The sequence below is a fragment of the Pterocles gutturalis genome, unplaced genomic scaffold (assembly GCF_000699245.1).
Source record: "Pterocles gutturalis isolate BGI_N339 unplaced genomic scaffold, ASM69924v1 scaffold17036, whole genome shotgun sequence".
Lineage (NCBI taxonomy): Eukaryota > Metazoa > Chordata > Aves > Pterocliformes > Pteroclidae > Pterocles > Pterocles gutturalis.
The window spans coordinates 29,269-43,998 of NW_010103406.1; the positions used below are offsets into that span (position 1 = coordinate 29,269).

The 14,730-nt window shown below is 39.7% G+C and overlaps 1 protein-coding gene across 1 annotated transcript in view; it reads left to right on the forward strand.

Annotated features, from left to right (window-relative positions):
• Positions 1-10,844, forward strand: part of ERP44 (endoplasmic reticulum protein 44) — a gene marked incomplete at its 5' end in the record, with an annotated part of 30,450 nt that extends 19,606 nt beyond the window's left edge. Inside the window, 5 exons of the mRNA XM_010086717.1 lie at positions 767-883; positions 3,896-4,007; positions 4,442-4,583; positions 7,332-7,434; positions 10,254-10,844. Of these exons, the coding sequence (XP_010085019.1) occupies positions 767-883; positions 3,896-4,007; positions 4,442-4,583; positions 7,332-7,434; positions 10,254-10,355 (576 nt within the window). The remainder of the gene's footprint in view (positions 1-766; positions 884-3,895; positions 4,008-4,441; positions 4,584-7,331; positions 7,435-10,253) is intronic.
• Between the last annotated feature and the right edge of the window lie 3,886 nt (positions 10,845-14,730).

Here is a 14,730-nt window from a genome sequence, read left to right on the forward strand (position 1 = left end):
CATAGTTAATAGAAATGTTGCATGCACAAGGGTTGAACATTGGTATAAGATTGGTTTTCAATATTTAGATATTGTTACTTTAAGGCCAAGAGCATCCTGGTCTGCATCAGAAATAGTGTGGCCAGCGGGACTAGGGAAGTGATTGTGCCCCTGTACTCGGCACTGGTGAGGCCGCACCTTGAATCCTGTGTTCAGTTTTGGGCCCCTCACCACAAGAAGGACATTGAGGTGCTGGAGCAGGTCCAGAGAAGGGCAACGAAGCTGGTGAAGGGTCTGAAGCACAGGTCTGATGAGGAGCGGCTGAGGGAACTGGGGTTGTTTAGTCTAGAGAAGAGGAGGCTGAAGGGAGACCTTATCACTCTCTACAACTACCTGAAAGGAGGTTGTAGTGAGGTGGGTGCTGGCCTCTTCTCTAAAGTAACAAGTGACAGGGCAAGAGGAAATGGCCTCAAGTTGCACCAGGGGAGGTTTAGGCTGGATATTAGAAAAAATTTCTTCACTGAAAGAGTGATCAGGCATTGGAACAGGCTGCCCAGGGAAGTGGTGGAGTCACCATCCCTGGAGGTGTTCAAGAAACGGGTAGATGTGGTGCTTAGGGACATGGTTTATTGGGTTAGGTGGTGTGGGTTGATGGTTGGACTTGATGATCCTTGAGGTCTTTTCCAACCTTAATGATTCTATGATTTATGTTGGGTTGGTAACCTTCTTTGTAGGTAGCAGTGTCATTTTTACTGCTTCTCAACTAGGATATTTTTCTTCTCAACAGGAAAATGCTCCAGATATGGTGTATTTAGGCTCACTAACTAATTTTGATTTGATTTATGCATGGACACAAGATAAATGTGTACCACTAGTTCGAGAAATTACATTTGAAAATGGGGAGGTAAGTATTTTTTCTACCATTCTACTTCTGGGGTTTCTTTCTCACAACCAAAATGTCTCTTTCAAGGTCTTTAATCTATGCCAAAGAATGTTCTGCATGCTTTGCTTTTCACAGAAAATAGTTGTCTTTTCATTTGTTTGGACCTCTTTGGTTAGATTTGAAGTTCACTGGAGGTGGATTTGCTGTAGTTTTGTACACTACCAAAGTAAGAGGTTATAATCATGCATATAGATCACATAAGAAGTGTCTCATGATTTGCAGAGTGCAGACACTTGGACACTAAGTATATGCATGTATAAGAATGTGTGTCTATGTATGGGTGCATAACATGGGTATTATCTAAAGTAAATAAAATATTATTTATACAGAAGTTATGACTAAATGTTGACTTAAGATTCAGACATAAATGTTATTTATGTGGTTTTTGCATCTATTATGACCTTGAAAAAATGTTCCTAGTCAGTGTAGAAAATATCCATGTCAGCACATCCATCACAGTTTGAAGGAGTAAAATAGTTGTGAACCACCCTTTAGTTATAATCAGCTTTTAAAAGTTAATGCTAAGGTTAATAGTAGAAAAATGTTACTGTATTAATCACTTCCAAAACATTATCTAACAAATGAGCACATTAAATGGTGGGTGACCATCTATGGAACTGGCAATCTTCTGGGAATTGTAATAAAAACCATGTGATTTTTTTTTTTTTTTTTTTTTGTCCATCGATGTTTAAGCACTGGTAACTGGCAATGCACAAATGGTTTAAGTACAACCTTCTAGTCAACTCCACTAACTTTTATTGGAAAGTTCTGTTAGCTAAACAAATTTTAATTCATTTGCAACTCAGTATGTAAAAGACGCTACATGTTAACATGTTTAGAAGTGTGTGGTAGGTTTTCAGTGTACTTTTCCCATGGTGAAATTGGATTCATACCCTTAGAAACCAAGGTTCATCACGGTCATCTTGTACCACATTGTGTCATGGTTTTTCTGGTTGGACTCTCAACGCTCAATTCCTGTTTCCTAAGGCATATACTTACCATGCCAACGTAACATTTTACCTAGTGACATTTGTTTAAAAATTTCAGTGCTGCCAGTACCCAAACAAATTTAAACAGGCCAAAATTGAGATTTCTGCTGAAATTGTATAGTATTTAAATGGGGTCTGAGTGCATACTGCACAATATTACAGGGTAAAGAGATGAAGTGCTGTGACTGTTAAGCTGTGTTTATGGTACTAGAATACCATATAAAAACTTTAACGTAAGTCAATTTTAAAATCACAGTTGGCCTCTGTAAACTGCTGGTAGGTTGCATCCTGATCAGTGAGACGTACTATGAAAGCTGGAATAGAAAAGCAAACAAGGGAAGGTACTTCATAGACACCAGTTAAGGCCAAAGTTAGCAAGGCTTCCAAGCCAACTGTCCTAACAACCTATTTGGAAATTAATTGATCTTGTGAATGCAACTCACTACGTATAAGGTTTTAACTATGCAGGTATCGAAACTGAGGTTGTCCTTTTAGCTGCTTGCAAGCAAGAGGGCGGCTTAGAGCTGGAATACCAAGCTCTGGGAGTTCTCCCTCTGGAAACGTACCTGCTGAAATGAGTGTGGAAACAGAGCCATAATTGTAGTCATACGAAACACACTTTTTCCCATCCTCTGGTAGGAGAGGAGTCTGAGACCCAATCGAATTCATGTGTGTGAAAATAATAATGAGCAAATGTGATTAGTGGTTGGTTTTGGGATTAGGAAGCTTGAATTTCTTCAAAAGCACTAACGTTATGAGGATCTTTGTAATGTGCTGTTAAAAGACCAAGCTTCAACTTACCTGACAGACTTGGTTTAAGGGAGAGTGACAGCCATTTCATGTACACTATGGAACTGGCTGCCTACTGATAGGGAAAGCATTTCTTCCAACTTACTGTGAATCAAAATACCTGAAATAGCTATTCTATTTGTTGGCAGAATGAACAAGTACTATCTTTCTCAAAAAGCATAGATTTTATTCTGATACAGGCTAGAATCGAAGAAATAGCAGCAGTTGCTTGTACACCAGTTGTACAAATGAAAGATAGGTAAGACTGTGGGCATTTGTTAGATGATAAACGATTATTTCTTCAGTTGAGCTCTAGCGAGCTGAGCTGATGTTCAAAGGTGCCTAAAAATCACTTTTGAAACAAGCAAGTACATGTTGTTCGTGTTTTGGTTGGGTTTTGAGTGAAAGAAAAATCCTGAATAAATTTTTCAAGAAGTTCCTACATTTATTTGTCCCTGGACAGAGATCTTTAAAAGGCACTCGGGCTGCAGGAACAGATTTCTACGAGGAACAAAAGCTTGCCTGTCCAACAAAGGCTTTCATTTCTTCATCAGTTTTAGTCATATACTAGCCTGTGAATTTAATAATGGTGTTGTACAGATGACCAGTTAAGACACACTTAGTGGCAAGAGAAAGTACTTGATCATCACTGATATAGCTATGTCATCAGCTTCTGCTTTTTTTCTTTTTTCTTCCGTTTTTGTTTTGGTTTGGTTTTGGGGTGGAGTTATTTAAAGATACTCATTCATTATGTTATGCGAAGAAAACACCAACTTATTACATGAACCGAGCTAGGCTGGGTCTCGAATACACACTCAGCTTTTCATAGTATCTAATACAATTCTGTTTAGACCTCATTGTTGTTTCTATGAAGATGATGTGTTTTCTCAGAATTGGGCTATTTCTTTTGAGCAAGTATTCCGGTGCAAGTGTATCCTTTCCTGAAATGTTGATAAGGAAATACCTTCATCCTTTGTCTGCTCTATATGATATAGAGGAAGGAAACATAGTTAACTGTATCACTTGGATATCTTAGATGAAGGGTAAGCAGTTAACATCATTAGTCCCGTTCTTTCAGCTGTTTTTAAAGTAGAGATCTTGCTGAATTTGAAAATTGATGTTGCTGAATTTGAAAATTGATGGAATCACTTAAATGGCCTTAAGAAATTAGATTTGATGTTTGTTTTCTGTGCAGGAACTGACAGAAGAAGGCCTTCCTTTTCTCATACTTTTCCACATGAAAGATGACTTGGAGAGTTTGGAGAAATTCCAACAGGAGGTTGCACGACAATTAATAAGTGAAAAAGGTGTGTAGTACCTCCTACTTCTTGGTTTTACTAGTGTAATTTTTTTCAGGCAAACTCAGTACAGTGGAAGCAACAGCTTTAAAGCTAGGATTCTGTTTGGCCTTTGAGACCAAAGGCCTTTATGTACTTTTGACAGTGAGGACTGACTCCTCTGGAAATAATTAAAATATATACACAATTTAGTAGTGAGTAAGTATTGCAGAAATCCTTCTTGTCTACATGATTTCATGCAGTTTGAGAGGGAATTGTGGGCAAAAACACTTTAACAAAATCCATTATTTTGGTGGTGTTATTTACTCAAATCTATTTTCAAGTTTTGCATGCTGTATCTGTCAAGTTTCTCTACCTTTTGTAACACTTATGAAAGTGTTTAGGGTTTTAAGATAATAATAAAAAGATCTTAACATGGATTTTTGTCTGCTCACAATTTTAAGGTACCATAAACTTCCTTCATGCTGACTGTGATAAATTCAGGCACCCGCTCCTCCATATTCAGAAGACTCCAGCGGACTGCCCTGTTATTGCCATTGATAGCTTTAGGCACATGTATGTCTTTCCAGACTTCAGTGACTTGTCGTAAGTATTTTTCTTTGTGCATTTTAATTTGAGAAGAACAAACGAAAAGACGTGTTCATATTTTAATCAGTACTATAATAGAAAGGTAAATAAATCTGGGATAGGTAAGGCTGCCTATGTACGATTTGGTGTCGGAGCCTTAAAGCGATATGATTTGGTGTGAAGCCACTGTTTAAATGCAGTGGCATTGGTTTATGCAAGAAGAGAATCTCACATTAAGCAGCTTGGAAAATGGCTGATCATTGGCTTGTTATCTGGATAAAATAGGTGAGAGAGAAGTATCAGGGATGCTCAGGCAAAATACCACTTTGGTAATCCACTTGACATCAGCCTATCTCTTTATGTTGTACTGCCTTGGAAATAGATGTTCTGTCTCCCATGGTTCAGTTGAAGAGTGAAGATGTGCGAATGTTATCTTCAGGAGCTTTCAGCATGAGACAAGCATTGTGTATTTATCTTCAGGTTATGTGTTAAACTCCAGTTTCTGTCTCAAAGGAGTTACCTGCATATACACTGCTTGTTAAGTCCTGGTTTGGTGCCCAGGCTTTGAGACTTGAATTTTTGCCCATTCATAATTTTTGCCTGTTCATACTTTCAAAAACTCGGAGTATTTCATTTCCGTCAAAGCCAAGGATTCAAAGCTCAGACCTAGCATGCAATGTGAACGTAAACCCATGTATAATTCTTCCATTCCAGCAGGCATTTTTCTACCTGAAATGTTGACATTTGGAAGGAGGGTTCGAACCTAGCTTCTCCCCATAATTCTCCACAGGCTTATTCTTAAAATGTAGTCTCTGTTTGATGTATCTCAAATAGTGCTTTTCAAATATCTGAAGCTTTGTATGTTGAAACTCTGAGAGTGACTGTTTTTCTCCCTGTGTTCCTATTTCTGTGGAAGATTATGTTCACTGCACATGCCAGCACTTAAAAAAATAGTGGGATATTTGCATTTTGAAAGCTTCTTTTTATTGTCACTTTTGAAACAACTGTAAAATAAATTAATGTCTCTTTAAGATGTAATAGAGATGTTTAGTTTAGACTTGCATGTTATGATTCTTACACCTTCTGTTTCTGTGAAACACTGTCAGAATGATAACAGCTAATTGCTTTTTTGTATACCAATTGTTACATACAAATGAGAAAGAGAGATGTCAGGATTGTAGACAGTTGCTTAATGGTGAATAATTATTTGACCTCACTCTAGGAGATTGAGCTGATACTTAGAAATACCTAACAAACAGTTTGTAAACAAGGAAAGCTTGGGGTTCCTGGGGTGATACTCTGGTGTGTGTGTGTGTGGTTTGGATTTTTGTTTTGGTTTGTTTGCTGCCTTTTTTTTTAATTTTTTTTTTTTAAATAATAGGTAAAATCTTAATTCGGAGACTTTCATCTACCTGCAAGGATTTCTGACACTTTAGTACATTTTCTGGACCCTTACAAGCTGTCCCCAGGCTGTCTCTTGTAATCTCAGTGCTGCCACCAACCAATAGGGTGTGGATATGGTACTTTCAGAAGTGGCCCACTAAAAGATTTCCTCTCCTCTGTTTAGAGAACAGCCATTTCATAGGCAAATGAATTTGTCCTCATACTTTGGCCACCTGGCCCTATTCATCCTGCTGTCATCCATCCCAGGTCACAAATGATAGTAAGGAGTGCTCAACAGATCAGTTGCAGCCACTCAGCAAGAACTGGCTGAGCTACAAGAGGCTGTAGGTACCAAATGCCCTTGCTGCATTAGGAGAGGAGGTTGAAGGGGAATGTCTCCGGCAGTGTGCCTGACCTAGAACAGGGCAGGAGCCCAAGGTAAAGCAGGGAGCCATGATTCTGCTACATCCCTACAACTAGGCTGGAATGAACCCCCTTCCCTCCATCAGTACTAATTCCCGACCTTATCTGGGAAGTGAAGAGAGACCTCAAAGTACCACTGTAATACTGATTAGTTACAGACATTGCTGTGGTGGTACCCTCTGACTCTACGTTATACTATGTTTTATCTATAGAGTTTTCTAGTAGTCTGAAATACTGCTGATAGCCCATCTGACCACACTTTGTCCCTCCTTCCTAAATGTAATAATTGGTCTGATGAAAGACTCCCTATATAACCTGTCTCCATTCATGCATTACCTTTTGATTGCATGCATAGTGCTCATGTTATAGTTTTTTAATCTAATCTTTAATACTTATTAAATCGACTGTTCATTTTAAGCTTTTTAGTCTATTTCACATTTCACAAATAAAATTGGATGCTGTAGTTTAGCACGTTTGCTGTGGGTGACAGTAGATGATCTCAGATTGGATTTACATTGATATCCTCTTAGCGCTTATCTCTAGTGTATATGCAGTTGCTCAGGCACTAGAGAGCCTTTCAAAGATGTTTTTGTCGATACTGCTACCCAACTGTCATTTGTATCTGTAAACTGTGCATTTGGAACCTGCTGTTCCCTCTTACATTATGGTTAGTGGGGAGCTGAAGTGAGTATACAATGAAATTATTGGCTAGTACAACTCTGTGGGAGTTATTGAAAAGACTAAATACTTGCTGTGTTCTCAAGAGACAGTGGAAAGAAAAAGAAGCTGGTAGGATACCTTAACAAACCATTTGGCTTCCTGTCCTCTGTTAATAACCTAAAAGTGGACATAGTGTGACAGATGAACAGAACTTGGCTACTCTAAACAATGCACTTTAAATCTTCTGTGCTTGGACTTATCTTGTAATAAACATGGGTGTTTCTATTGGATATGTTCCAGAGTTCCAGGTAAACTGAAGCAATTTGTACTAGACTTGCATTCTGGAAAATTGCATAGAGAGTTTCATCATGGCCCTGATCCAACTGATGTAGCACCTGGTCAGGTAAGGTTACAACAAATAAATGTAATTTGGCCATTTAATAAAAACCTTTTTTTACTCCTTGTCAGAGCTGTACTTTCAAATATGTGCGTACTTTTAACTTCAGTCTCCTGAAAGATGAATCTGTTTATAGGAGTGTAACGTTGCCGCTTCTGCTGGGCTCTTCCTTTAACTTCATTTGGGTAAAGGCAGGCAGAGCAATAGGGCAAAGTGTGGTACCTGTTTGCCTCAAATAAGGGAAGAGTATAAGAATATGTATTTTCTCCACTGAAACAGAAGATCTTGGGCTAGATAACTGTTTTGAGCTCATAGATCTGCTCTTAAGTTCTCATGTGATTTCACTGCAAAAACTGATGACACATCATAAATGGACTATTTCCCCCACAACACACTAAGAGAAGGTGCTTCTAAGGGGAAACATCAACTGATTGTTTTATTTATTTACCTGACGTCATCAATCCAGACAGGAGGCAGATTATTAGAGCATCAACAAAAGATTGATATGTGGTAATAGGGCTTATTACTTTTATTAATGCAGTTAACAAGTGGCATTAATAGTGGTCACAGGCTGCATTTGTCATTTTGGATTCTTCACTGTTCTGCTCAAAGGTTGTTATGCTGTATAACGACATGCCTGCAAGTCACTCCTGGGATCTCTTCAGGAACACAGCTAGATCATTCTCCAGACAAAACCTCAGGAGCACCTCAGTGTTTAGTTTAATACAAGAAGCAGAAAAGAAAGGACATTACCAGCCTCAATTCCCTCTGCTCAGCCCAGTCTTCTACCTGTGTCTTGACCAGCTCTGTGCCTTCCTGATACACCACTCAGCTCATGTGCTTGGTGTCAGGCTGAAAAGTGTAAATGTAACAGCCTGTCAAGCAACCTTCTCATTACCTCAGGCACTCTCTAAAGAAATAACTGTTTTTAAACACTTCTTTTTAGTTATATGTTGCATTGTGTAGGGCTCAAAGAGCTACATTGGTCCCAGAGACCTGATGCCCTTGTGTTGGGGTGCCTTGGGCCATCCCAGAACCCATGGGTGAGGGACAGAAACGATGTATGGCTACAGGCTCTTTTTCCTGGTCATCTGTGGGATGTGGTAAGGGTGGCTGTGCACTAAGTGGTGTGAGTGCAGCCTCCTGTGATCCTGCTCAAAGTTAAAAGATATAAAAGCATGAATGCCTTGGAAGACTTGCCTTGGGTGAGGAGACTTTTGACTGTTGTCATGACTGGCTCTGAAAATATGAGGGCTGAATTGTCTCAGCAGTAATTCCTTTAACTGGTAACTCCCTGTGTTTCTCAGGAATTCATTGAGCAACCAGAATTCAGGTCAACAGGAGATGCAGAAAATAGGGCTGGAGACTGAGGCATAGGCCAGGCAGTTGGTCAGCTCAGAGACAGACAGGCGGCGTACCTGAGGAAGAGACACTGAGGCAATTGCAATGTAGAGGAGGTTTGGCCAGGGAGGAAGCCTGGCAAGTCCCTGGATCCTGCTGCTTATCTGGGCACATGCACGTTGCTGAGAGCTACCTGCTTGCTCTTGTTTCCATTCTGCCTTGAAAAATGCACACAAAACCTGGGATGTTTACTTTCTCATCTCTGTATGGCATCCTGCCATCTTGTGGAAGATGTGTATGCCTGTGCAATGGAAATACTGGCCTTAACTAAACTGGAGGTTGCTGTCTTAGGTCATGTACATCTCTTGAATTGCATGTTTATAGAATCATAGGATCATTAAGGTTGGAAAAGACCTCAAGGATCATCAAGTCCAACCATCAACCCACACCACCTAACTCACTAAACCATGTCCCTAAGCACCACATCTACACGTTTCTTGAACACCTCCAGGGATGGTGCCTCCACCACTTCCCTGGGCAGCCTGTTCCAATGCCTGATCACTCTTTCAGTGAAGAAATTTTTTCTAATATCGAGCCTAACCCTCCCCTGGTGCAACTTGAGGCCATTTCCTCTTGTCCTGTCACTTGTTGCTTTAGAGAAGAGGCCAGCACCCACCTCACTACAACCTCCTTTCAGGTAGTTGTAGAGAGTGATAAGGTCTCCCCTCAGCCTCCTCTTCTCTAGACTAAACAACCCCAGTTCCCTCAGCCGCTCCTCATCAGACCTGTGCTCCAGACCCTTCACCAGCTTCATTGCCCTTCTCTGGACCTGCTCCAGCACCTCAATGTCCTTCTTGTGGTGAGGGGCCCAAAACTGAACACAGGATTCAAGGTGCGGCCTCACCAGTGCCGAGTACAGGGGCACAATCACTTCCCTAGTCCTGCTGGCCACACTATTGCTGATGCAGGCCAGGATGCTGTTGGCCTTCTTGGCCACCTGGTCACACTGGTGGCTCATTTGGGTTTGGTTTCAGGTTTTTTTTAGTTTCCATAGAAAATTAATTCTAAAATATTTTGGCAGCAATGTCACTTTTGCCCTGGTGTCTCTCAAAAACAAACACACAAACCAGAATACCTTCAAAGCAAGTGGTAGATAGACTCAGATCAACAATGAGGTGCATTTGAAATACCTTTAAGTCACTTGTGCAGAAACTTCTGTGATGATGATTACCTTTGAGATGTGCCAACAAAAGGAATATCCTTAACTGGTGGTAATTAATTACTCTCTGTGTGTGTGTGTGTGTGTGTGTATTCCACGTACTTGGAACTTAAAATGTACCTTCCAAAAAAACCAACAACTCAATTTGTAAGAATGCTGGACATTCGTGCACGCCCATAATTAATGCTTGAAGTCCATTCAGTGGAGGTGATTGATTATTAAAATTAGTCTAACAAGCAATTTTGCTGTTTGTTCTGTTTTTCAGGCAATTCAGGATTTAGCAAGCAGCCCACCAGAAAGCTCATTCCAGAAACTGGCACCCAGTGAACATAGGTACACCTTATTGAGGGAAAAAGATGAACTTTAAAAACTTGAAATAATCTTGCAAGCCTTTCCGACAGCAGCATTGACTTCTGTGTGGTGGAAATAGTAAACCTATATTTTCATAATTCTATGTGTATTTTTATTTTGAATAAACTGAAAAATAATTTTTTTCTCCCCAGGCTTGTAAGTACATTTGTTTGGTGGGTCATTCTGTACATCATCTTTCAAACAGTACGTTCCTAATGCTATAGTAAAATATCAGAGACCCATCCAGACTCGTGATCTAACTCTGTTCTGTAAAACTTTTATAATCCAAATGAAGGTATCCTTGACAGAGACATGCTGTTAACTTGCACTATCCCATGAAATAGGACTTTTGGGTTGTTTTCTGTGTAACCTTGGTAGTATGTGCTTTTTCTTCTTCATGTGAACAGCTATCCTGGTAATCTTATTTCTTTGTCACATTTTTCTCCAACTTGAGGGTCTTCTATTCTGGATACTTGGGAGGGGAATAAATTAAAGTTTTACAGAATCTCGTGTGGTGCTTTACTGAGTGTAGATGTCTAAGCAATTAAATAATTCTGACTATTAAAATATGAAGTGAGTGAGGAAAAGTTTTAATGATAGTGGCTGTACTTTGAATGAAAGGGCTGTGTTGACCTGCTCTGATTTCCTAGAATTATTAAGATTGTTATATTATCCACGCAGTTGTGTTAAAAGAATATGAACGTTGGAAGCCTTTCAAAGTAGGAGAGGACTAGGGATGGACTGCCATCATAGTTTTGTCAGTCTTAAATTAATCTCTGTATTTATATGTGTTACGATTAGTCTTTTTTTTTTCCTTTGGGTCCTTGCTTTCCTGGCAGACGTTTACTTTCTGAACAACCATTGCAAATTTTCTGTTACCCTGTCTGGCTTGTGCCTTATTTATTGCATATTCTTTAAATTCTGCTTTGAAGAAGGAATTACTACTTTTCTTGTGAGCTTTTCTGTTGTGCATAATACTAGAATATGGGCTTTTCACTATGGATCTTCAAGCTGCTCGGTGAGATAAACATATAGAAACTGTTAAGATGGCAAAAAAAGTTAATTTGGGGTGTATTGCTGGAGACTAATTAGTATTGGATTTGTACGGTACAGTTACTACAGAGAATCTAGGTCCATGACTTGGGCCCCCAAGGTTTAGTCTCCTTAGAAGCAAGCTTGTTCTTTAGATAGGTGGAGCACTGGGTTCATGTTTACTTCAGTGAGTGCCCCAACTTCTGCAGTTCACAGCTCTGCATTCCTTTTGCCTCTCAGCTGGGTGCCACCTACTCAGTTACTGACAGAAGACTGACGTGGTCCTGTGCAGCTGTGGCAAAAGCTGATCCCAAGACAGGCTGGTGAACCAAGCCCCTGCAGCTACAGGCACATGAGCTTTCTAGGGAGTGATTCTGAGGAGAGAATTGCTAGAACCAGCCAACACTAAGCTACAGCTAACTGAGCAGATGCAGAATGGGTAGCTGCAATATTTTGTTTACAAGCATACTTTTTTTTTTTTTAATCTGCATTTTTGGAGTGCCCATTAAGTGCTTGAAAGCCAGGTCTTCTCCTGTCCCATTCTACATCTCTTGCCACATCAAGCATTTTTGGCAGCAGAGTCATACCACCTTCCAGCTGGAATCCAAAGATGTGAGAAGGGTATGGTTTTAAGGCTGCTGCTTCTTATCTGCGGGTGGTCCTACAGAACTGGATTTGTTCAGACACCTGAAATTGTAGCCAGTTCCTGCATAGTTCCTAAAAGTACTTATCTTACTCCTCTGAGGTTCCTATTTTTCCTTGGGATTCTTATTTATAAATGCTGCTTGGTGGAAAATGTCTAAACTACTTTTTATGGAGAGAGATGTTATCTCATCAAACACATAACAGAAGTTTGCTTTTCTGAGTAAGGACTTGTTCCCAGAGCTTTGGCATCCCAGCACTAAATAGACAATTAGCTGTAACTGTTTTATGACAGTTAGACACTCAAAAGTCATTTCATTGTGTACTCATTGGAGGCTGAACAGCTAAAGGCTAGGTATGCCTAACATGACGCTGAGTATCACTTGAACTTTTGAAATATCTGATGAAATAGAGAATTTGCCTAGAAAGAGCACGTACTAGGCAAAATGCAAGATGTGTTTCAACTTGAGCCCTTTAATTCTGATCATCTACATCAGTGGTCTTAACCCTTTGGTGCTCAGCTAACCCTTCCCTTCAACACTTCTCCAGATTTTCATGGGAAGCTGTCAAACATTAATGTCATCCCCATATGTAATAAAACCATTCCAAACTTGCTTTTTAATTGAACTTAAGGAGTCCATTTCTGTGCGAGCATAGGTATATGAGTTACCAGATGCATTCATCATTTTAGGAACCTGTGTTCATTTCAGTCAATGTAGATATTTCAATAGCTGAAGCATGTGTTTGGTAACTCAGTACAGGATTCTTAAATCGTGGTGATGCAATTACTTTAATAATAAAAAATCTCTGAGGGTTAATTTTTTAGATGCTGAAGGGAAATAAACCCTGATGTTCTCAATAAATGCTACAACAAGTGTGATGGGCAAAAAACTTTTATTTGGTCTGGAAGAATTACATGTATCTTACATTTCTTCTGACTAACATGCCTAGCAATTTAAATGATAGCTTGGTTACTCAGATGCCCATGTTTCTTCACATATGTAAATAACCCATCTATTTTTAAAAATCACAGCTTAAATAATAGCCTCCCAAGTCTAGTGTGTACACAATGTTTTGAAATTGCTTCTTTAAAGATGCAAGGAGGAAGAACAGTTTTTGTGTTAGATGTTTCATAAAATGAGTGCATACCAAGCTGAATTTGTATAAGCTGTGGCAGGAATTCAGTTTTATGAATTTAGATTGTCTTGGCACTAGTCCAGCTTGGGGGGAGAGGGTGGAGTCCACAATGTCTTTGATGTGGCTGTAGTCATTTAAATGCACAAGGTTTCAAAGCATACAGTAGGAAAGCAGACACAGCTTTTTAAAATCACACAAAGAATCAACCACAGTTTCTTATTAAGTACAACTTTTTTTCTTAGTTTCTTCTTTAAAATGTAGAAATACATATCAAAGGAATGAACAGCCTTGGTATGAAGTTGTTACAAGCTCATGAAATATGTTTACATCGAAAGTAGATGCATTTAAGGAAAGCGCTTTTTGCCTGACAGGAGCAAATGAGCTGAATTACTTGGGTCATGTTTTCCACTCCAGCTGATTTTACAGATGTAGGCACTGTGGTTTTAACACATGCAGCTTTGACAATGTTCGCGATTGCTTGTGAAAATTATTTTTGCACATGGTGCTTCCCTGAGCCTCAGACCTACTTAAAATAGACACAATGCTCTGACTGATGGCAATTTCAATGATATTTTAAAAGTCATAAGGAAGAACTGTTCAGAAAAAGATTTGTGCTGTAACTAACAGTTGCTTACAGTGTCTCTAGGCACAGAAACCTATCAACTGTCATTAGTAGACAGTTATTTCCAGTGATGATATCAAAGTATTGGTTAAGAAAAGGGAGCTCTTTCTATAGTGTGCTTCCTTATACAGTGTTCCCTGATAGGGACCCTTATCACAAAACACTGACTTCAGAGTTCACCTAATAAAACTGGACTTAAACAGAGCTCAGGATGGATTGAACAATTCAAAAACTTTAAAAAGCGGATTCCCACCTCAATTTTTGTTCCCCCAAACAGTAGCAGCAATAGCCTGGAAACTGTCCTGGAAGAATGGAGGTAGGACCATATGCTGAAGAGTAGATGTGACAACAGTACAGTTATGTGACAATAAAAACATGTTAACATTTCTGTATTTAACAATGGATGTTTCAGAAGCAAAAGGCTTCTTAAGCAGCAAAATAAGGATGGTAAGAATAACAGACACCTGCTATAAAAAGCTAGTAAAAGCACTAACAGCATCTCACTCCATACAGGCTCCCCAGCACATCCCAAAATCTTGAAAAGTCTGAGAAGCTACTCTACAGTGTGGGTGGAAGCAGAAGTTTCAGAACTGAACAGTATACAGGAGGTGTACAGCTGACCTGAACAAAGCAGGGCTTACTTACTGTAAACAGTATCAGGTTGACATTTTCAAAATAATCCCATGATCTGGAGATGTCAGCTGCCACTGGCACAATTTCAGGGGTACTGGGCCTCACTGCTTCACCATCTTTTGACCTGGTGAGGGATAATAAAGACTATCGAGGGAGCGGGCCTGGCTGCAGCAACACCTTCCAGGGAAGCTATTTAGCTCTCCCATCACAGTGCTGTTGGTGACAGGAGATGAGAAGCAAGGGCAACATCTAATACAGAGAGCTGCTTAAGTAAGCTGAGGCCTAGGGCTCAGAATGCCAGAGCTTCGCACTTCATCCTGTATGG